The sequence below is a fragment of the Schistocerca americana genome, chromosome 4, assembly GCF_021461395.2.
Source record: "Schistocerca americana isolate TAMUIC-IGC-003095 chromosome 4, iqSchAmer2.1, whole genome shotgun sequence".
NCBI classification, from domain to species: Eukaryota; Metazoa; Arthropoda; class Insecta; order Orthoptera; family Acrididae; genus Schistocerca; species Schistocerca americana.
In genome coordinates, this window is record NC_060122.1 from 725,340,962 (window position 1) to 725,366,257 (window position 25,296).

The window sequence follows — 25,296 nt, forward strand, 5'->3', positions numbered from 1 at the left end:
GATTTTTACAAATGTGTGCCAGTAAATGTCATCATCATCATCATCATCTTCTTCTTCTTCTTCTTCTTCTTCCTTCCCAGTATTAGGCCTCTTGGTTTGTTACAGTCTAGCTGAGAAGTTTTCCTGTCATGTTTTCACGGGCTGAGATAGCGATCTTCCACTGCTGGAGTGGCAGTGTGGCATTGATTCTGGGATTCCCTTTGAGCTCATTCATTGTAGACATTTTCTCCTGTTGTTTTTTTATTTCTGGATGTAATGTGTCATGGGCTTCATTTTAAGTTCCTTCAACATATCTTCATTCTTTTTGTGCTCCCTTTGGTGTAACAAGCTGTTTGCCCCAAGAATTTCATTTCTCATGATATTACTCTTCTTCCATGTTTTGCCTATCTTGTCCAGGCTTCACTACCATATCACAAGTCTTTTTAAGGTCTTACAAAGATGTATTCTGGTGTGCTGCTGGACTAGGGAAGGTTTCATTACATTATTAATGATACTCATTGTTTCTTTATACCTGGTGACTTTTTCAGCTAGGTCTGTTTCTTCCAGAAAGGGTAGTTTATAGTATGGTTATGTGAATGTATTCACTCTTTCTAGAATTTTATTTCTCAAACAGGTCTTGTCTTGTACTCGTTATTTTCCAAAGAAGGCCGTAGTTCTTTTTTTGTGTTGATGTCCATGCTGTATTTCTCAGATATAAGGTGTAAGTTGTGTACAGAACACTGCAAGTCATCCTCTGAAGATGCTACAAGAGGTTAATGATCTGAAACTAGTAGAGCACCTGGTTTTGTGTTTCTGTTGATTTTAATGAAGTGGTGCAGCATTTGTGTATGATTTTATTCATATAAATAATAAACCAGAGTAGTGGAAGTCAGCATCACTGTTGTACTGCTGTAGGTATACTGCCTCATTCTGATAACTGGCATTCTTTCTTAATGCACATTCAATTTGTTCTGTAAATTTTTAATATATTATTGATAAGTTACTAAGAAACATGATCATCTGCAATAACTGACTTCTGTTGATTTTGTGAAAAGCTTTACTGAAGTTAATGAAACCAAGTGTTTCTATATCGAATTCTCTGTGTTTTTCTAATAGCATTTTCAATGTAAAATAGCAAAGCCATTTTACTCCTCACCCATGATGAGTTGTTAGTGTCTGTAAATTTATGTTTGATGATGTGAATATAGTCAGTGGTTTAGAAGGCAGAAGAAGACCATACATTGAAATGGTGGATAAAGAGGAGGAACTATATCTACCAGATATAGGGGCAGTGTCTGCCCCTCAGGTTAGAGATGGCTACCAACAGCATAAGTTACCTATGTTAATGGTGGCTGAAATAACCTCCAAAGCTAGTCCAGAAGTTATAAAATGGCAGCCTCATTACTTGACTTGCTTCCTATCAGCCAGCAACTAACTGGAGGGTCATAACTTCGTGTTTTCAAGTCTCGCCCAATACATGTGCTCCTCAATAGTATTTATGGTTAGTGACAAGAGTGAATTTAGGATGAACTGTGTAGTTTAAAACCACAAAACTAGATACATAAATATATTATAAATATAATGACATTCATCAGGCTTTCGCGGCAAGGCGTTGTCGTGTCGATTGACCTGAAGAAGACTGCAAGCCACACAGTTGAAATATTGTGCAGGAAATTAATGAATAACTGGCAGAAATTAATCAACATGACAATTTATAAATAGACTATGCATCTGTATGTAGAGTTCAGAGTAGAGCTTTACGCTCTGGTGCAAAAGTCTGTAACAAGTTATCAACAGCTATTAACCAGGAAATTTGAAAATTCTCAGATATTTGAAAATAAATTAAAATAATACTCCATTAGATTTTGCTTGTACAATTTATTAGACTATTTGAACTCAGGAATGCAAATTCTGCAAATCACTAATGTTTATATTGCCACTATCTGTGGTGCATATAGTGTGGTGTAGTGGTTAGCACTGCTGGCAGATGTGCTGCAGCTCACCTGCTCAAACCCAACCACAACAATTATTTGTTATTAGGTCTTAATCATTTCTGCAAAGTTTTTGAAATATCTCATGTTTGTAATGACCAAGCAGTGGCAGGAGAAAACACAAATAAAAAAGGTTTTACTAATGCAAACATTTGGAACCAGTGGTTCCTTCTTCCAGCAGAAGGGTTGCAATGGGAGGAAGAGGTGTGAAGGCAAAGGAACTGGAGAGGTTTAGGAAAATGAATAACGTTCAGAAAAGTCACCCAGAACCCTGAGTCGGAGGAGACTTACTGGACTGGATGAGGAGGAAAGACTGATTGTTGGGGACTGCATGGGTTGACAATGAGACCATGAGAGATGTTGTGTGGCAACCAATTTTGTTTTTCTGACATGATATGCAATTATGTGCCCAGCACAGGCAATCTTTTTGCATTACTGGCTGCACCACTTTAGCAACCACAGACTTAGCAGAAATGTTGATACCAGTATATGGCTGGTATGCAAAACGTCAAAGATGGTGCACCATCAATGTAATGGAATAAACAGGCACAAAAAAGTCTGAGAAATGTCACACCATAGGCAGGATTGGGAATCCTGCACTGAGCACGTTCAGGTTTCAGACAAGTGGATACAGGATCGAGCTGACACTGTTGTAAAAATGCACCAGGATCTTGGTCTTTTGCAATAGCAGTCCTAACGGTACATGTAAAAGATCCAGAACTGCATGATGAGCAGTCCATGACAGATTTGAAAATGGGAGTTCAGTTCAGAGACCTATTAAAAAACTGAAGTTAAAAGTTTTTGGTCTGTGTAAATTTTGAATTCCACACCTTCTACGTACTGTCAAAAGTGTTTGGTAGAGAGATGTATAGCAATGAACTGTCTGTCAAATGCACTCCAGTTTTTTTGCTGTTTGGACAGACCTTTTGAAAAGAAATCCAGTGGCTGCCACACTCCTGATACTGATTGCTGGAGTACTGCCCCCACAGCTGACTGGCTGGCACCAACAAAAAGAGCTATCTGTGCACCAAAAACAGGGTGGCCCAGTAAGACATCCTTCTCTAAAGACAATTTCACAGACTTGAAACCCTCCAGGTCAGACCTGTTGAGGGTACTTTTGACACTGGAAGTGTGTTTGCCCTTTAGCAGGACATTGATAGGTTCTATAATTTCTGAAAACTTCGGCAGGTGTCGCCGGTAATAATTGACCATACCTACAAGCCTGTGTAACTCTTTGAACGTGATGGGAAGGGGCATCTGCAAATTATCTGAGACCCTCTGAGGAAGAGGAAAAATACCGTCTCTTAATACAAGGTAGCCCAAGAATTGAACTTATTCCTTACCAAATACACACAATATCCTTGTTAATTTTGACACCATATGCATCAAAACAAGAGAAACTGCATTCAGTTGGGAACTATGGTCACTCATATCACCATAAAAAAAAAACCACATCATCCTCATAGCAAAAACATGGCTTAGACCATGAAGAGTCTTGTCCATAAAATGCTGCCATGTTTGAGTGGCATTACGAAGGCCGAAAGGCATGATGTTGTGTTGAAATAACCAAAAAGGCACCAGGACAGTGGTTTTTCACTTGTCTGTCTCTGCCGTTGGAATTTGTGCAAAAACTTAGCACTGTCTGTGACACTGAACACAGAGGCACCTTCTAAACTGCTTATGAAATTCAACACATTTGGTATCAGCTACTGGTCTGGCATAGTGTGGGATTTCAGTCCCTTATAGCCACTACACAAACACCAAGACTTATCCATTTTGAGGACCATATGTAATGGGTGGTCCACACACTGTTAGAGTGAGACACTTCCCCGTCTACTAGCATTGCTTTGGAAGTGGCTTTAGCCACTCTTAACTTCTCCAGAGGTAGAAGGCATGGGTAGAAAATGATAGGCTGTCCCAGTGTTGTGTGAATGTGATGGATGGTGGAATGTTGCTGCTGGCTTAATGCCAATATCAGATCCATAATTGCAGTGCATTTTTGAAGCAACTGCTGCGCAATGTCATTGGCTGATTGGGCAATGTCAATGGGCACCATCATTAAACCTCATAAGTCTGCCGAGCCTCATACAGAGCCTTCTCCATGTTGGCAATTTTCGGCAATTTGCTGCTTGAAAATGTCATTGCTGTCAGTTAGGTCTCTTACGGATTCTTCTTGTTTGAGGAAAAGATCGTTTAGATGAGCAGCTTCCTGCTGTAATGAAGCGCTTTGTTGTTGAAGTGAAGCCCTCTCTGTATAGTGATGCGAAAGACGTAATCCAGTCTTCTTGCATGATGCATGTGTGTGCACTCTGCAATGAGGCTTGCATGGATTGGGCAGAAGTTGTCACAACTTGGGAGACACAGAAGATGCAGAAATCTTCATGCCTTCCTGTCTGGCAGAATGGCTGCAGCCAGAGACTGCACAAGAAGATGATTATGGAGGTCTGTAGATAATAATTTTAAAAAATTAAGAAAATCAACACCAATCATCCAATATGTGGCCAGACATGTCAGCCACTAAGAAATGCCATGAAGATGAGACACCATGCTGCAGTTTCAATATAATAGGCCTACAGCCATATGTCTGAATTGAAGATTAATTTGCAGTTGTTAGTATAGGGATGCCAGAAAACTGAGGCTTGTTCTTCACATCCAGTGTAACAACACTTATCTCCAAACCTGTGTTGACCAAAAATCCCATACCAGATATCTTATCCAAGACAAATAATCACAAAGCTTCATACCTAGCAGAAATTGCATTTAAGGTAGGTGTTTACTGATTGTGGAATGGACATGTGTGACTGTACACATCTGTTGTTGTCATTTGGTAACTTGTGTCTTTGTGAACATCATCTAGCATTGCACTATAAGTGTCTATGAAACCAACACTGTTCAGATTTGCATGGCAACCACTTGTCAGTGCACCATGTGCTCTTTAGGCTGCCATCTGCTAGCTTGGTGTTTAGTCTTGCTAGTTTAGTAAGGATTTGCTCCACAGGTGGCTCTGGCGGTTGCTCAACTGAAAGTGCAATACACAAAACATAATTTAGCATGCTGTGTATGTGTGGTTCAGGACCAGGGTCCATAACCTCACAAATGAATTAACCACTTCATGGCATGCAAGTGCCACAGCATCTGCCTTTAAAGCCAGTTCGTACACAGGCAGCTCAGGAAATATGGACCCAACTCTGCAAACAGCCTGCAGGAGGCAACACAACCAAAATAGTTTCTTTGACTGCCCTGAAAGGAGTTCTGGACCTGCCAAAGCATGAAGCAGGTGTAGTAGCTGGGAGGGGGGATTCACCGGTACCAAAATTACTGTCCACAGTCTCTTGCAAATGAAATTCTTGGGACATAAGAAAACACTGCAAAAGAGTTTCTCTGGACATCACAAAAAAATAACATGGCAGAATAACCTCCACTTGCTCAGTAATGTTTAAGTCCAGCTGCAAAATAACTACGGTGAATTGGTCCATGTCCGAAGTAATGTTGTGCGGTTGAAAAATAGTGTCCAGTTATGCCAATCATAATTGTGGCCTTGTAGGCCAAAAAGGTGGTAGCTTTGCATTACCCTGTCTCAAGGTGTTGTTATAAGAGGCAGTATGTAACTCAGGAACATTAGGAGACTGTAGGGAAGAACCACTTGCTGGCAATCCTTGATCTTTCGTCTTGATGGTGGTGGGTGGTATCGTCATAATGCTGGAGTGTAATTATGGCTCAGAACAAAAAGAAATTCCACAACAGATCACACTGGGGTCACAACTATTGGTGACAAATGTACACATTATGCACATTAATGAATCCTCCTTTATTTTCCATAATTTACTTCTCAACAAAAGAGAACAACACAGACACATTTTTACATTACAAAGGAGATAACAAGGATAATCAAAATATATGACACACAATATAAGGTTTGACTTCTTTGGCATTGACTATTGTGCTTGACACAATGTAAATACTTTATTTGAAATATTAGATAAAAACAATAGCTGAGTAGTTTAAGAAGAGAAGAAGTTGCCTTTTTCTTAAAAAAAAAAAAAAAAAAAAAAAAAAAAAAAAAAAAAAAAAAAAAAAACTGCTTTTCTCCTAAAACCTACAAACAATTGTGAAAGTGTTCCTATGTGCTGTTCAGTACTTCCTCTATGTGGTGAGTAGCAATGTATCCTATGTCATATTGTAAATGTGTAGGCTCAAAAGTAATATACAAGTAATGCTCATAATTACCAGATGAGTTTACTAGGACTAGTCATAATTTATGTTAAATTATTGCTTTGGGTTTGTCTAATTATAACTAAATGAAATAAATTTTTTGTACCATAGGTGTTTTGTCTTTATCATTGAAAGGCATTGTCACTGGCTTGAAATACATACACATTTGTAGTGACAGTATTTTTGTTTTGTATATTGTACATTGTACATTGAGGGTGTATACAGTTTTATCCCTTCCTGCTTTCTTGTGATGCAATAATAGTTTAAATTTCTACTTACAAATTTTGTAGATGCTCCTTGTTCTGGTTTTGTAGCTGCTCTTCTGACTTGCCATTTGAAATTTCATTTACACAGAACTACGAAACGAACATACATTTACTTCTTGCTTTGGGTGTTGTTGCCAGATGCTGAAAGTTATTGTCAACTGTCAGATGTGTATATGTGATACCTGTGGTGTGTGGGTGTGTGTGTGTGTGTGTGTGTGTGTGTGTGTGTGTGTGTGTGTGTGTATGTGAATTGGTATTTGTTTCAGTATGGATAGGCATGTTTATGAACACCAGTCTGTGTGTGTCATGACTTTCAAATGATAAGGATGAACTGTGCTTGGCATGAAAAATTCATTTTGTTCAGTTGTAATTAGATGTACTCAAAGTGATGATTATTAACATAATATTACATACAACTGAGGATGACAGGACAACAGAAGTTAAGGATAGTCATACTTTTTGCCAGCATACTTTACAGAAGTAGCCTGCAGTGTCTCTCTAATCATCATCATCATCATCATCATTGTCATTGTCATTCCCTAACTCTAGTTTCCTGGGTGTGATTTATGAGGCAAATGCTCACCATCTCCTGTCTTCATAGATCTATTCCAGGACATCTTCCCACTGGAATCCTCTCTCCTCCACATCTGATTTCAGTACAGCTATCCAGCATTTTATGGGCCTCCTGTGTGGTCTCTTGCCTTGGATATTTCTTTCAAAATATTTTCTGGTTGGTTCATTCCTGTTCACCTCATTTTTGACCTTGTCTTTTGAGTAGTTTCATTCATAGATATTATGAAACCCATTTTTATCACTTGAATTCTGCTGTAGTCTTTTTTCAGGAGGGTACATGTCTCACATGTCTCTAAATCATAGGTGAGAATTGCCACAAAGTACATGTGGTACAGGGTTGTTTTTGTTTGTTGTGGTGGGGGAAGGTGGAGTAATGTGGCAGCTCCAAGGGAAATGGAATTTTCAATAAACAACAGTTATCGATAGAAGCTTACTGCTTACCCTTTTTGAATGTACATATTAGGAGGTATCACACCAAGTATTTGTAAGTGAAACCAAAAGAAATATGTAGGAGCTATATGCATTTTTGTGAGAGCTTGTGAAGTGGTGATTTTTTCCCTCCCTGTTGTTGTTGTTGTGGTCTTCAGTCCTGAGACTGGTTTGATGCAGCTCTCCATGCTACTCTATCCTGTGCAAGCTTCTTCATCTCCCAGTACCTACTGCAACCTACATCCTTCTGAATCTGCTTAGTGTATTCATCTCTTGGTCTCCCTCTACGATTTTTACCCTCCACGCTGCCCTCCAATGCTAAATTTGTGATCCCTTGATGCCTCAAAGCATGTCCTACCAACCGATCCCTTCTTCTAGTCAAGTTGTGCCACAAACTTCTCTTCTCCCCAATCCTATTCAATACCTCCTCATTAGTTACGTGATCTACCCACCTTATCTTCAGCATTCTTCTGTAGCACCACATTTCGAAAGCTTCTATTCTCTTCTTGTCCAAACTGGTTATCGTCCATGTTTCACTTCCATACATGGCTACACTCCATACAAATACTTTCAGAAACGACTTCCTGACTCTTAAATCTATACTCGATGTTAACAAATTTCTCTTCTTCAGAAACGATTTCCTTGCCATTGCCAGTCTACATTTTATATCCTCTCTACTTCGACCATCTTGTTCCTCCTGCCACCAAACTTCACTAATTCCCACTATATCTAACTTTAACCTATCCATTTCCCTTTTTAAATTTTCTAACCTACCTGCCCGATTAAGGGATCTGACATTCCACACTCCGATCCGTAGAATGCCAGTTTTCTTTCTCCTGATAACGATGTCCTCTTGAGTAGTCCCCGCCCGGAGATCCGAATGGGGGACTATTTTACCTCCGGAATATTTTACCCAAGAGGACGCCATCATCATTTAATCATACAGTGAAGCTGCATGTCCTCGGGAAAAATTACGGCTGTAGTTTCCCCTTGCTTTCAGCCGTTCGCAGTACCAGCACAGCAAGGCCGTTTTGGTTAATGTTACAAGGCCAGATCAGTCAATCATCCAGACTGTTGCCCCTGCAACTACTGAAAAGGCTGCTGCCCCTCTTCAGGAACCACATGTTTGTCTGGCCTCTCAACAGACACCCCTCCGTTGTGGTTGCACCTACGGTACGGCCATCTGTATCGCTGAGGCACGCAAGCCTCCCCACCAACGGCAAGGTCCATGGTTCATGGGGGGGTTTTCCCTCCCTAGGGGGGGGGGGGTTAATATGGTCAGTTCCAGAGCAATAGGATCTCACATTTGTTATTCTGATTTTCACACATTCTTTCAAGGCATCTTGATGTCCTAGTATCTGAAACAATATCATTTTGTGTCAGCCCACATATAATAGAACAGAGATGGTTTAAAATAATATAAATTAATTCAGGAGATAGAATGACAGGTGATAATTTTTATATAGAAGGGATTGTAAGTAAATCTGTCCTGAAGTATTATGAATGAGATCTGAAATTCATTAACCCTTACCAGGGTAAACAACTTGGCTACATTTCCTGACAAGTGATGTGGCCACTTTTCCTGATTGGACCTTCTGCTGGCGTTAGTGGATCCCAGATGAAACTATCAAACAGAAACAAACAATAAGGAACCACATTTGTAGTCCAAACGACTTTGTTGAAACACTGATATAGTAAAAAAGTATTACTCTAAATATAAGTGAAGTAATGAGACTAGTATAATTTACTTATAGTACATCAGATGACTGGAAATTACAAAAGTTTTTACTAAAATATGATGGAACAAACTTCCTGTGTCAAAACTGTGGTGACAACTGTGGTGGTGCATATTAGAACTACCACTTCTCGGTAGGCAGCAGCACTATTTAGGGCAAAAAATATGCAATGGCCACTTTTACTGCACTTGCCACTTTACTCCCCCTCCCTCTACTTTCTGATCCTATAGAAGGTTTCTGATATGATTGTAAAACTGGATGCTTAGTCTTTCTTGGTTAATAATGTTGTCTTTGGAAGATGTGTTTCTGGAGTATTTGAAATGGGAAACTGATTCTAATTTTGTTCTTTCTTAATATAAATTCAAGCTTGTTCCTTCCCTAATGATTGTCGTTTCAGTGGTCTTGGTGTTTCTTATCTTCAGTCTAATTTTTTTAAAATGCTGTTCCAGTCTGTCAGCTTTGTCTGCACTTCTGCTACTGGTTTTCCCCGTAACTGAACATTGTCAGCATCTACTATAGCATGGGGTTCATTATCCATTTCCTTGGTAGATTTTGTACTATAGGCCACTACTATTATGAACAAGAGTGATGATAGGGAACTTCCTTGTTGGACACCTCTCTTTATCTCAAACCATTTACTACCTATCTGCACACAACTGTAGCAATTTAATTTTTCATTTAAATACTTTGGAACCTTGAGATGTTCCAGCCATTCCCAGATTTTGTTTTGAGAACACTAGTATAGGCTTTTCCAATGTTCAAAAATGCAATCAAAATATTCTTTACATGTTCCCAGTACTTTTCTGTCAACCTTCTTACTGCAAAAATGAGGTCCATAGTACTGTGATTCTTCTTGAAGCTAGGTTGCTCCCCTCTAGTATAGGTTCTGCAATCTTCTGAAGTTTCATTTTTATTATTTTTCCAGAATGTGAGGGTATGTGACAGTAATCTGCACCCTTTTAGTTTCCATATTTCCTTCAGTTACCCTTCCTGAACAGTGAAATAATGACTCATTTTCTTCAGTCTGCTGGGATTCTGTTGTCTTGCCAGGTTTTTGATAGCAGTCTATATAGCCAATTTAAGCCTGGTATTCCAGGTGCATTTATCGTATTTGAGCTCAAATCATCATAAGCTGGAGAATTGGCTGTTTGTACATTCTTTAGTGCAGTTTTAGCTCCAAGCCCGGTTAGTCAGTGTTTCTCATTTTGTATGTCATTCAATGCAGCTTCAGTTGTGGTGGTGTAGTTGCTGCCTCCATTTAGCAACATATCAAAATGTCTCTTCATTTAATCTCTGATATCTTCCTCTGTTCTCATTAAGCTTCAATTGTCTGTTTCCACTGAAAGGATATTTACATATTCACTTCTTTTATTCTTTATGTAGGAGCTTCCTGTTTCCTTGGCAACCTTCTATCTTTGTAATGAAGTCATTTCAGCACTTTTGCTTTTCTTCCTGTATCAGGTGTTTCACGGCCAGCTTCATTTTGCACATCAGTTATTTTCTTTTTTGTGATCTAAGTTCCTTTTTTTAACTTGGTCATTCCACCAGAGTGTTTCCTGCTCTCTTGGTGTGGTACTTGTTCTTCCAAACACATCCCAGACTTAATTCATAAGTGTCTATTTGAATATTGTCCATTCTTCTTCTACACTTCTCGTTTCAGCTGTTGGTAATTTAGTTGTTATCCTTGCTTCATCTTCTCCAGGTCCTTCAACAGCTATGTTTTGCCTTTCTCTTCCTATTGAAGTATAAATTGACTCTTTCCATAGCCCTGAAGGCTCTGTTTCATAATGGGATTTATGAAGTATGAATATAACTGAATGAAGGATAGAATGAATATCAAATTTTACCTTAATTATCAATATGATCTTTGAGTTAAATGTAATTCAATAATCTTCATTAACCTTTATTAGTAAGATCATGTTCAGTGATCTGCACTAGCCTGCTCACATTATTTTTCAAACAGATCTGTTCCAGATTTGTATGCTGAATCTCTAGCAAATGAGGGCATTCTTTCTACTGAAGAAGCTAAAGAGATAACAGGAAAACATACAGAATGGCTAAATAACATTTTAAAAACCACAGACATGTATAAACCTGAGGTAAGATTTTTGCAAAGGAATATAAAATTATTTATATTACTATTTCATTGCCATTTAATAATTTTTACATATTGATAAATGTGCTGTTTGGTGGGGCATTTATTTTGAAGCCAAGATTAAAGTATCCATCCTGTGTTTACATGGTGTTTCATTATTACTCTGTATGCTTAAATTGACTGCCTTTGGACTTCAGCTCTATCCACTCTCTCTGTCTGAAAGGAGACTCTTTTCAGAATGTCCCATGTTTATTATTGTGGAGCTTTTAAGTAATTAATAAGTCCTCTGGCTCTGTTATGGGACATGTGCAGAGTAAGCCCAGCAAGGCCATTTCAAACATGAAGTTTGCTCCAATGAGGTGTTATAAGAAAAGGAATGCAGGTAGAATTTTTGAAACATTAAAGCTGGCAATTTGGAGTGCAAGCAATCTTGCACATAAAAAAAAGTTAGATTAGAAAAACATCTCTCTGCTTTTAAAATTAACGTACTGCTATATCAGAAGTGAGAAAAATTGAAAGGATTTATGGAAATGCAAAATTGTACAATGTTTCACAGTCGGGTACCACATGGGAGAGGAGCATCCACATGAGTAACAAATAAAGAGATGACTCATGAAATGAACACATTCCTACACTTTCCATGATGAACTAATTTTATCAGGTAGACTTTAAATTGATAAAATATGCATCTTAATACCTGAAAAGGATGTATACAGGATATGATTATATGAATATCAGCAAGACATGATAAATGCAATAAACAAAAATGAGTATATAAAGATATCCAGAGACCTAAATGCCTGAGTAGGGAAATCACAAAACTGAATATAATGGATACTGACAATGATTATACAGTAAGCAATAATGGGAAAAAACCGACAGAATTTGTGATGTACAATAAACTTCAGTCAACAAATATTTTTGTTAAGCACAGATATATTTACAAATTCACATGGACTGCTCAGGCCTCACATTCAATAATAGACAATGTAGTGATAAGATGCAATTGCATGTAAAAGACACAAGGATGTATAGAAGGCATATTTAAGTACAGATTTCTTTATATTTGTGTTGAAATATAAACTTCCCAAAAAATGTATGAAAGGAATAAATGGAATAAAGTTATCTATAGCAAATACAAGGTCCAATGGTCAAATGATAAAAGCATCAGATGGTTGTAGCATCAAGCAGCAGACATGTTAGGCAAATACGCAACACATTCCATTACTTCAAATTTTTTGTAAAGTTTTCAAAGGCAGATTGTGAAAGCTTGGCTTGGCACAAGCAGAATACTATTCAGCATACGAATACTGTTCGACATATAACTGCACTACGGCACTAATAGTTTGTCAATTCACCATCTACATGAATACTCCCTTTCTTAGTTGTCATGTATATTATGGAAGTCTGAATTGTTTCATACGTAAGACCCTTACTGTTACAATGGCAGGGCACTGACTGACAGACTTCAGGCACACAGGTACACACACAAACCTTACTTGGGTTGTGCATTTCTTGTATTTGATACAGTAGGGCAGATATTTATGTGTTGGCAGGATGTTAGTTTGTAGCACTGTTGCCTTGTTATTGTTTCATCAAGTACCACATGTGTTATGCCACTGAGGTCTAAGCGTGTTCTGGAATGCAAAACCATGAACAAATATTGATATGATTTCTTTTTTTTTACATATATTCCTTCATGATTGTTCTTCTATTTATACTTCTTCAAAATGATTTTCAACTGTTATAGACAATGATTCGCTTTTATTACAGACTGAGTGACAGATCTGCATCGAGTGGAATATAAATTTACAATGAATCAAACTGAAGAATGTTTTCAAATATTTTTTTCACATTCATTCTTGTCATCCTTTGCATTGATGATCCTTGTTGCTATTTGTTCTGACAGCCCCATTAAGTAGAGCATGTGGTGTTGGAAACTTCATGCCGCACTTTCTGTGATGTAAAGTGCACTTGTGAACTCTATCCACTGCATAACAATTACCTCAAACAAATAATACAATATAAAACAAATATTTGCACTAACATGATGCACTCATGTATTATTCAAAAAGCATAACCTTCAACAGAAACTCAACGACTGAGAAACTTATTCATTTATTTGTGATTGCAGTCTGTCTTGGCGTATTCCATTGATGAATTCTTCTCGGGTTATCAGCCGAGTGGTGGCGTCGCCTTGTCACAATGTTTCGACTAGTTTTGTACCCGTCATCTTCGGCTGATAACCTGAGAAGAATTCATCAGCTATTCATTTATTGACTACAAGGGTACAGAAACTTTACACCTCTTACATTTATGAAAAGAATCCCAAATTTAATTCAGCAATAATTCTGTACTCTCACACATGCCACCCCATATGAATGAGTGAGCATGTTACTATCTTCTAATTAATCTAATTCAGATGCTAATCATTACCATAAGAATCAATTTTCATTCATATACATCAGATATTTGAACGTAAGTCATGTTTGCCTTACCTTTTCTATTCAAAACATTTATACAAATCTGGTTTTACTTCTTAAAAACACCAGGTAATTGTATACATTTTTTGTGTTAATATTCATTATTATTATTATTATTATTATTAGTAGTAGTAGTAGTAGTAGTTTTCTTTCAAATCAAACTGTCACAAAGGCTTTAATAAAAAATCAGTTGTATTAATTAATTGAAAGTGTTCTGTCAAGGTTGTAATATTTCAATATATTGGAATCATTTCTGCAAATATCACAACATTTCTATATGCTCATTTATCATTATTCTCTCTTCACCACTGAACCTTAAAGTATGTCAGTGCAACTAAATTCCATTTAAATGGATATGTTACACCTCACTTATTACAGTCCTCTGTTTATTAAAACAGCAAGTCCTTAAAGTCTACACTATCATCTAAATCATATAACTGCTTATAATCCATCTCAGATAGTCCTCATTTCAATTTAGAATCTATTTTGAGAAAGTCTTTTGTTCAATTCTGCTTTCAGTATTTTTATCACGTTTAAAATTATTTGTTTCAGTTCTGCTATTTGATTTAAAATTACCTGCAAAATTGTTTCTAAAATCACTTTTTGCTCTGTGAGAGCTATTTTTGTCCACCTCCTAACAAATATTAACAAGAAATAATCATGGAAATGGTATGGGACAATAATAATAAATAATGTTTGTGTCTTTTATCTTTATCTTTCAATAATGAAATAAACTCCCTGAACTAGTACTCTGTTCTAGTTGAGTGCTCTCTTATAAATCAACTAGTTTCTTAGTATTCATTAAACAGTTCACCCTGTTTGACAACAAGGTAAATGTATTAATTTGCATTTAACAAGTTGGTGCACAAAAAATCATCTCTTAAACAAACAGAACCCATCAAGTTTTGACAGAGTGAATTCCACAGAGAGTTCATGCACGAGACATTGGCTGCATCTGTTTGACAGATGCTTTACACACCCATCTGTTATTGCTGATCACTGGCTGTGCCACCCAGCCATATTGTATAGTACTTCAAGCTGCTAGTTGCAACTAGTTGATGAGCAAGTTTACTGCACCCTCTGTTGCCATTTTCTTGAACTATTCTTCTCACAGTCTGAAGTGAATGCATGTCACACAGCCAGTGCATGCCAAATGTCTACATATATTTGAATTCCAGGTTTTAATCTTTTGTTGGTCAAGATCATTCAAAACTGTATTCAACTCTTAGAATATTTCTTTTCATTTTATATTGGCTTCCAAAAGTCAATGCATCATGCTTAATGATATTCTAGTGTTGTTGTTGAATTACATGACAATTAATGTTGTCAAGAAAATTTCCTTTTTAGTATTCTTTGAAACTAAAAATTAAAATTGTTTCTAGTTTAGACATAGAGCACTTAATATTCTTCTGATGTATTACATAAACAGTTACATCATTTCAAATTAATGTACATTTTTCAATGGTGTAAGTGCTACATAAATTTAATTCATGCCACTTAATCACAGTGCTAGTATATCACTTTGAAATAATCTCTTAAATCACTTTAGAGGTGAAATATAGAATGCAATCCTCAGTTCCTTTCCGCATTCATAGTAATCACAAAGCCTTTAGTTACTTTTCTTTTGTACAGCTGCCTAGCCTTGCTCACTGTACAACAGCACTCACGTACGTAATTACACTCCTGGAAATTGAAATAAGAACACCGTGAATTCATTGTCTCAGGAAGGGGAAACTTTATTGACACATTCCTGGGGTCAGATACATCACATGATCACACTGACAGAACCACAGGCACATAGACACAGGCAACAGAGCATGCACAATGTCGGCACTAGTACAGTGTATATCCACCTTTCGCAGCAATGCAGGCTGATATTCTCCCATGGAGACGATCGTAGAGATGCTGGATGTAGTCCTGTGGAACGGCTTGCCATGCCATTTCCACCTGGCGCCTCAGTTGGACCAGCGTTCGTGCTGGACGTGCAGACCGCGTGAGACGACGCTTCATCCAGTCCCAAACATGCTCAATGGGGTACAGATCCGGAGATCTTGCTGGCCAGGGTAGTTGACTTACACCTTCTAGAGCACGTTGGGTGGCACGGGATACATGCGGACGTGCATTGTCCTGTTGGAACAGCAAGTTCCCTTGCCAGTCTAGGAATGGTAGAACGATGGGTTCGATGACGGTTTGGATGTACCGTGCACTATTCAGTGTCCCCTCGACGATCACCAGTGGTGTACGGCCAGTGTAGGAGATCGCTCCCCACACCATGATGCCGGGTGTTGGCCCTGTGTGCCTCGGTCGTATGCAGTCCTGATTGCGGCGCTCACCTGCACGGCGCCAAACACGCATACGACCATCATTGGCACCAAGGCAGAAGCGACTCTCATCGCTGAAGACGACACGTCTCCATTCGTCCCTCCATTCACGCCTGTCGCGACACCACTGGAGGCGGGCTGCACGATGTTGGGGCGTGAGTGGAAGACGGCCTAACGGTGTGCGGGACCGTAGCCCAGCTTCATGGAGACGGTTGCGAATGGTCCTCGCCGATACCCCAGGAGCAACAGTGTCCCTAATTTGCTGGGAAGTGGCGGTGCGGTCCCCTACGGCACTGCGTAGGATCCTACGGTCTTGGCGTGCATCCGTGCGTCGCTGCGGTCCGGTCCCAGGTCGACGGGCACGTGCACCTTCCGCCAACCACTGGCGACAACATCGATGTACTGTGGAGACCTCACGCCCCAAGTGTTGAGCAATTCGACGGTACGTCCACCCGGCCTCCCGCATGCCCACTATACGCCCTCGCTCAAAGTCCGTCAACTGCACATACGGTTCACGTCCACGCTGTCGCAGCATGCTACCAGTGTTAAAGACTGCGATGGAGCTCCGTATGCCACGGCAAACTGGCTGACACTGACGGCGGCGGTGCACAAATGCTGCGCAGCTAGCGCCATTCGACGGCCAACACCGCGGTTCCTGGTGTGTCCGCTGTGCCGTGCGTGTGATCATTGCTTGTACAGCCCTCTCGCAGTGTCCGGAGCAAGTATGGTGGGTCTGACACACCGGTGTCAATGTGTTCTTTTTTCCATTTCCAGGAGTGTATATTGTCTGCATTCATTAATGCTCTTCCCTGCTGTATACTTGGAAGTAGCAAAATATTCTTTGCTTTTGAGAAACCAAGTCATAAATAAAATATTTTTCAATAATTTTTGTATCAGGATCAGACTCAACATGAATGCCAAGTTCTATTCTTTTCATCAATGCATTTCTTTTTCCTTAATTTCTAACACAAAGTTCTTCACTGCAGATTCTCATTTTACAAACAGTTGCCATGTAAGAGGTTTCATGGCAATAAAAATGTATTAAATTCCTGATGCAAGATTCTTCTTAGCCAGTTTCATCTTCTGTTTTAATTTTCAGTTCAAACTTCTTTGCAGATTTGTGTTTCACACACGGTCATCAAGTGAGAGGATGCTGGATGGCAAAATCATTAAAAAATGTTGGTATGGGTTTCCATTACCTATACATTATAACATAATTATTCCTTTTTATACTTCTTCAAAATGATTGTCAACTCTTATAGATGATGATTCACATCCATTACAAATTGAGTTACATAGATCTACATTGAGTGGATCCTAAATTCACACTGAATCGAACTGAAGATTTTTACATATTCATTCTTGCCTTGCTTCTTCATTGACAACTTTTCTTATTGTCTATTCTGAGGCAACCCTTAAGCAGTCTGTGCAATGTTGCAAGTTTTGCACCATGCTTGCTGTGACATAAAGCTGCCTGCTGACAAACTCCAACTGCTAGACACTTTACAAGGAGTACCTCAAAAAAGTAGCACAATGCAAAACAAATATTTACACTAACACATAACAGTCTATGTGAGTATATAGAAATTATGCCTTTGCATATTATTTAAATAGTGTGACCTTCAACGTAAAATCAACTGCTGCACATTCACTGTTTTATAGACCATGAGGGTGCAGAAAACTTTGCACCTATTGCATTGTAATGAGCGAGTCATGAAAGGTTGCCAGAAAAAAAGGAAAAAAATCACCCAAGTATGAATATTGGCTGTAAGCCTTGTAACTTAAGTAGAGGTGTACATTGCAAGCTGCTTTTGTCAGTCCATTGGGAGGTCATATGCATTGATTAACCAGTGATTTCAAGCCCACTGAGTGTGAACTGGAAATAAAAAGTGAAGCAGCCACATATCATCCATAAGCAAACAGTCTCAATGCCATATAGAGAGGCCCCTCAAATACCAAGCAAAGCAGAGTTTGGCAGAGTTCAAGAGTTACAGCGAGCAGAAGAGATCCAGCAACAGCCACTTCAAATGAATGAGCCTATAGCAGATGCTATGTAATTGAGCAGTCAAACTCTGTTAACTTTGTGCACGTAGAAGGACTTCGAAACTCGCATGTGCCTACCTTTCGGCTAGTGTTATTGGTTTCCATTGTACATTTGTCTACATGTACCTGTGTCTCTGTGTCACATTGTGATGAGTACTTGAACCTAAGGTTTTTATTAAATCAACAGAATCTGACACTTCCAAGTTTTGGGGTCTGTAGTACCAAACTCTACTGTGTAAACCCAAATCCTAATAAAGTTATAGGCTGGAGTGGCCATTTGCTGCGGTAATTAGCTGGAGATTCTAGTAAGCCTCATCTATGTTTTTATAAAACAGTGTCTATGCTTTCCTGTATGTTCCTTGCTAACACCTGAAGAAGCAATAAAAAGCAGACTAGAAATGCCACCCAGAGTCTCATTTCCCCTATCACCACCATATCTACCTCCTTAGGTTGATGTCCAACTCATTCTGTACTGTCTCCAAGCACAAAGACCTGAAAAATGTCAACTTGATGCTGTCACTGTTTCAGTCCTATATGCAGTTATTCGTATACTAAGAAACAAATGACCTCAAAATCCTGTATCACCTCCAATCAGAGTGTGACCCACATTGGGTTACAACATGTAAAACTGGTGGTAGATGTGGGGTACAGGCTTCACTTCCTGGCTGAGTACCTTTACCAAGAAGTAAGGTGCCTTAGAGTATTTTCTGTTAGGAGAAATAGCAAACCCATCTTAGGACAAACTGGCTTGAACTTTTGAGGTAGATCAGTTTGGTGCCCAGGCAGACAGTCATCTTTAGTGTACAGCAGGATCGCAAAAGAAGAAGTCACCATTCTTTGCTGAAGAATTATGAGACTGCAGCAGGCGGCCCACAGCAGTAAACAAGACAGGACACATTTCACAGCAGTTATGACAGCTAATGTCAGGGCTAACGATGCTTGAAACAGCAGCACATATGTGCTGACTACACTGACTTCCAACCTCATGCCTGCATGAGATATCAACACAGCACTGCAGCCTGACAAGGAAATATGGGGAGCACATCACAATATAGTGTGAAAACAAGATATTCATCTGTGAAAAAGGACAAAAAATCATTTATTGTGAATCTGGAGGGTAGTGAGGTCCCCATTGACCATATAGTCTTGTCTGAAGCATTTAAGTTAATCCCAAGACCTTTTGGCAGAAATAAAGGTGAACTTAGGGAATTTGGGTACAAAACTGTGTTCTGACATTTGAAATACACCAAGCCATTGTCATAGTGTGCTATTAAAATTTGTTAAAACTAGGGTTGTGGGTGTAGCTCAGATCAAACTACTAATACACGATATGACAGCAGCTTAGGCAGATGTGAAAGGACTTTCATTGGAGAACTGTGAGTCAAAATGAAATTTGGACTACCATGTGTTTTTATTATTCTCTAGTAGACAGAAAAGGGCCAAAAGTATGGCAAGTATGGACATGTCACACTGACACATTGCAACACTAGTTTTGAGAAGCCATCCAGGGAGCGATGAGGGCATCAGATGTTCTGCGTAGCTGTTCTCTAATTGAGAAGCTGGCACAAGCAGTGTTCATACTAGTAATGAAAGATGACAGGGTTAAATAATAATGAGAGCAAGAGGAGAGGATTTAATGTTAGCACAGGCAGTGGATCTAGCATTAACAGAAGAAGCATCCATTGCCTCTTCTAGAGAAAGGTTCAATCAATCCAGTTGCTGAAGAGATTACTGTTTTAGGTGGAAGAGAGAGGCCATCATGTGAGGAATTGCGCCGTAGAGAAGCATGTCAGGAAGATAAGCACCATGCATCTGAGTTGCAGTGGAGCAGAGAAAGGGCATCTTACCCTCCACCACTACTGAGAAGAGAAGAGGAAACATTATGTAGCAGTCGTTTCAGGGAAACTGGAAGTGAGCAGTTGACAATGTGTCTTTGATGCAGTCTTCAAGGGTGTTTGAGGCTGTGAGATCAGGTGAGACCCATGTATGTTATGTTTGTAAAGAACCAGGACATATAGTCTGACATTGTAATGCCAGTGCTAGGCTAGTGAATACGAAGTTCAGAAACTGTGGAATGAAAGAACAGCTGACACATGGCACAAAGTTGTACTCAGTAGGTTGGAAGGGCAGGAGTGATCTTGTAAATATAAGATGCACGCAGGAAAATGTGGGAACCACAATTTTCATTGTAGACAGTGCTGCTCAGGTGAGCATAATAAAGGAATCATCACTGAAGAGTATGGTGAGCAATAATGCCAATGAAAGAATAAAACTTAAGGGATCACTGCAGAAGTAATAGAGATCCATGAAGTGGCAGTGTTAATACTGAGGATAGATGGTGAAGTGTGTGTGTGGGACACAAGTTTAAGACACAGTGGAGGACAAGTTAGATGTCTCACATGAAGAAATTTTACACAGAAACTTCTGATAGAGTTTAAGAGTTAGTAGATTATGTGTTTCAGCTACCCCATATTGGTGAGAGTTTAGAGAGCTTTGGAAAAGCCAAGTACTTCACCACTTTATACTGTGCAAAATGTTACCACCAAATACTGTTGAATGAGGATGATAGTGAGAAAACAGCTTTCTCTTCTCCAGGAGGGCATTATGAATACGAAAGATCACTGATGGGAATAATAGATAGTAGAGCCACTTTTCAGAGACAAAAGGTGTTTGTATATTTAGATGATGTGGTCATGTTTGGAGCTATGTTAGAAGAACATAATGCCAGACTTGGAGAAGCATTTGAGAGGTTCCAATTGTACAATTTAAGATTTCAGGTTGACAAGTGTGAGTTCCTATGGAAACAGGTAACTTACTTATGGCAAATAATTACAGCAGAAGGGTTAAAACACAACTGACAGAAAGTGAGTATCAAAGACTCAGTACCATAAAGCAATTAAAGGGATTTCTAGGGACTGTGTCATTTTATCATCGTTTTATGAAGGACTTCATTCAGCTAGCAAAACCTATACATGAATTAATGAAGAAAGGAGCAAACTGTGTGTGACTGACTCAGTGAGTAGCAGCTTTCCAGGAATACAGGAATTAAAAGAGAAAATAGTTAGCCATGTGATCTTAGTGTATCCTGATTTTACAAAGCAGTTTATAATTACAGTGGGTGCCAGTGAGCAGCTGATCAGTGCCTTATTGAGCCAAGGAGAATTAGTACAGGGTTTTCCAATAACCTTTGCATCCAGAATGCTGAACCATGCTGAGAGAGGATATAGTATGATCAAGCAAAAATCTTAGCCATAGTGTTGGCAATGAAGCACTGCCAACCTTACATGCATGAAAAGAAATCATTACCGTATTTACTCGAATCCAAGCCGCACTTTTTTTCCGGTTTTTATAATCCAAAAAACCACCTGCGGCTTGGAATCGAGTGCAAAGCAAGCGGGAGTTCTGAAAAATGTTGGTGAGTGCCGCCACAACTAACTTCTGCCGTCCAATATATGTAGCGCCACACAGGCATGCTTTGTAGGCACAAAGATAAATACTGGCACCAAAATCTCTGCGCCAGTAAATAAATTAAAAAAAAAAGTGGAAGACGAGCCTTTTTCCTCCGCCCAGAGTTTCGACCACTGCATTTTGGTACATTATCCAATGAAGTAAATACAAATTCTGTATTGTTGATCTTCGAATGTAGCAGCATTTCAATGTACTACGAAAATCCGACTGGCAAGACTGTTTGGGATGTTTGTCAATATGGCCAACTCTACATTCTGAATTTTTTCCTACCTGTGAGAAGAGATGGCTGCTAATAGGAGCTTTTATGAATTGTGAATCACATGTAGTATTCTCTTCGCCATAAGATTAATACGAATATAAACATTTTGCCATGTATTGTTTCGTGTTTGCTACTATCTCATTTAAATCCTGTCTGCCTAATAAACTACGAAACTAGAGTGAGACAACAGCAAACGCGGAAGAATATACATATCATGTCATGTTTATATTCGTATTATTCTTATGCCTGATAGTGATACAGTCAGAAATGAAGCACGGCAACTGACTAGATTTTTAAATCTAAGATGACTCTAATTTCTGTGCAGAATGTAATGAACTAAAGAGGCGCCTGAAAAGATTTTGGAACGGAGAAAAATTTTCGCTAAAATTTCGGTCAGAACATCATCTATCATACGCAATCTGTTATTTGGTTCTTGTTGATCATTATCAAAGGAAGCAGTAGTGTAAGTAACAACAAATGTTTCGCTAATGAGACAACTCCTCTCTATTTTTTATTTGTAAGCGGCGGTAGCGCGCACAAAAGCAAGCCACGCCGCGAGCGGCGACAGGCCGTAAACACGCACTATCAGAATGCGACAAACAATCCATGACACAGTGCAGTAATGCATTTTCAGTTTGGAGTGACGTAAACACCTATAACAAAGAGAACGGCACTTATCAGATCAAAGAAAAATAAGCAATCAATTCAAACCAGACGAAGCACGTGAAAAAGGAAGGATACCCGTATAAATACGGACGGAGCACGTGACGCGTAGCAATGGCTACCTGGTAAACCGTAACTGCTAAGCTTACGACTCGAACCAAGCTACTGCAGCTGTATCGTCATTCATTCGACCTAAATTGTGTCTCATATTACAACTAGACGAACTTTGTTTCAAATTGGAGGTGCGACCTAAAACTTTTCTCTCCCCTTGAATTTCGAGTCTCAAATTTCAGGTGCGGCTTAGATTCGGGAAAATTTTTTTTCCTTGATTTCGAGTCTCATTTTTGAGGTGCGGCTTAGATTCGAGTGCGGCTTAGATTCGAGTAAATACGGTATATGTAATAATCACAAACCCTTGGAATGATTGGTGCAGATAAGTGGTCTGTCATCAAGATTAATGAAATTCAGGGTTAAACTGGCAGAATACGACTTTGAGATAATATGCCAACTTTGAGGTAATAAGCAAAAAACAGTAGCAGATGGACTGTCATGGATACCAGAAGGCTCTGCTGCAATCATTAGGAATGTGGAAGAGATAGACAAGGAAGAACAAGATAACCAGCAACTAGTGCTTAGTGAAGAGCAGAAGCAAGCTATTCTGAAGCAACATCATAATTTACTGATAGGTTGACACAAAGGAATCAGCTGCACATATGACAGTATTAAGAGGTATAGATCATGGAGAGGTATGAAGAAAAACATAGAAGAGTATGTTCAAAGTTTTAAGAGTTGTCAAAAGAACAAAATTATGTAGAATAAGCTGAAGATTCCCTTAGCGCTGACCAAAATACCCAACCACATATTCAGTTGTTGTGATAATGACATAGTTGGGCCATTTCAGATAACAGATAAAGGGAACAGATATGTCCTAAAATTTCTGGATACCATCAGGGAATTTGTTGTAGCAGAGCCTGTAACACAGCAGGATGATGACACAGTAGCATGAGTCTTAGTACAGAGAATAATTTGCAACTACAGAACACCATCAGCATTTTTGAGTGATTGAGAAGATTCAATTTTGTGCATATCATCCTCAAATGAATGCACACCTGAAAGGGCATATAAAAACCTAACAGAATGTCTATGCCATTATGTGGGAATGAAGGAGGAAAACTGGATACATTTAGCCTCTTTTGTTTATGACACCACACCATGTTCATCAACGGGTTCACTCCATTTGAGTTATTTTTGAGGAGCATCCAAAACATTTCTGGGATCCAGCCAAAGTACAACACAACTACAAAGATTACACAATGAAACTAAAGGAAAAGACGCACCAGATGCATCAGATTCCAAGCTGATTTGACAAGGAATGTAAAGAGAAAAATAAGGAGTATTATGATTGCACTAAACCTTAAAGAATTCAAGGCAAGAGACAAGGTATTATTACATGACTCAAGTGTGAGAAGATGGTGGTCAAAAAAGTTAACATACACATGGAGAGGACCTATTCATGTTGTAAGGACTCATAGACCAAATGTAGTACTCCAGTTAGTGAATAAGAAGCTTATGACTACATGCAAACAAATTAAAACAGTTCATTAACTTTAGGCATGTGATGATGTGATAAAGTCAAGCTGAAGTGTTCTGAAATATGAGGAGAAAGAATAGGCTGAATTCTATTTTAAAACTGATTAAAGAGTGATTTACTTACAGGAATTCAAACGTTTAGAGGGAGACATCGTAACCGGTCCTAGGAGACAGGCCAACCCCTGGTCACCTTGCTTCTATTAGCCTAACCTGGGCAGCAATAGCAGGCAGGAAGCAACGATGGAGAAGGAAGATACCAGTGAGAAACAGACTATAGAAAAAGGATAGAACAGCATATGCGTGAATTAAAAAATGAGTTAGCAGAGGCTGAAAGATCCAATCAAAAAACACACATTTCTGTTTATGCATTACTGACCACCACCACCAACAGCAACATTACCACCACCCTCGTAACCATAGGAGAGATGCTTAGACATCATCTAGTGCAGTGCAGATGAAGATTGCAGAAGATGTGATTACTTATTGTGTGTATTTGTGTTGTAAAATTATTGTCTAAGATTCAAGTAGAATCTTCCCATGGTAGGGGAAGTGTAATGACCAAATCATGAAAGTCTGCCAGAAAAAAAGAAAAATCATCCAGCTGGGCCTATCAGCTGTAAACCATGTAACTTAGGTAGAGGCACACAGTGCAAGCCATTTTTGTCAGTCCTTTAGGAGGTCATATACATTGAGAAACGGCTGATTTCAAGCTCGCTGATTGTGCCTTGCAGGTAAAAAGTAACACAGTCATGTATCATCTGTAAGCAGACAGCCTCAAGGCTATGTATATAGGCCCTCAAACACCCAGTGAGGCAGAGTTTGGCAGACTTCAAGAGTTTCAGTGAACCTTAGAGACCAATGACAACCATATCAGATGAATGAGCCTATAGCAGATGCTATTTAATTGAGCAGTGAGGCTCAGTTAACTTTGTGCACTAGGGAGGATTTGCAAAGCTAGCATGTACATACCTTAGGGGCTAGGGTTATTGGTTTCTGTCATATATTTGTCTTCATATACATATGTCTCTGTGTCACTTACATTGTGATGAGTACTTGGACATATGGGTTTGATAAAATATCTACCATCTTTTAACCATTTTACAATAATTAATTAGGTGTTTTTATATGGACAGCATTGGCACTTGTAATATTTACTAAGAATCTGCATTGGTTTTAACTCATCAGAAG

At 39.0% G+C, this 25,296-nt stretch overlaps 1 protein-coding gene across 1 annotated transcript in view; it reads left to right on the forward strand.

The window, feature by feature from the left end:
* Window positions 1–25,296, forward strand: part of LOC124612717 (probable 2-oxoglutarate dehydrogenase E1 component DHKTD1 homolog, mitochondrial) — a 348,152-nt gene that overhangs the window by 182,698 nt on the left and 140,158 nt on the right. The window contains exon 10 of the mRNA XM_047141074.1: window positions 11,150–11,285. Within this exon, the coding sequence (XP_046997030.1) occupies window positions 11,150–11,285 (136 nt within the window). The remainder of the gene's footprint in view (window positions 1–11,149; window positions 11,286–25,296) is intronic.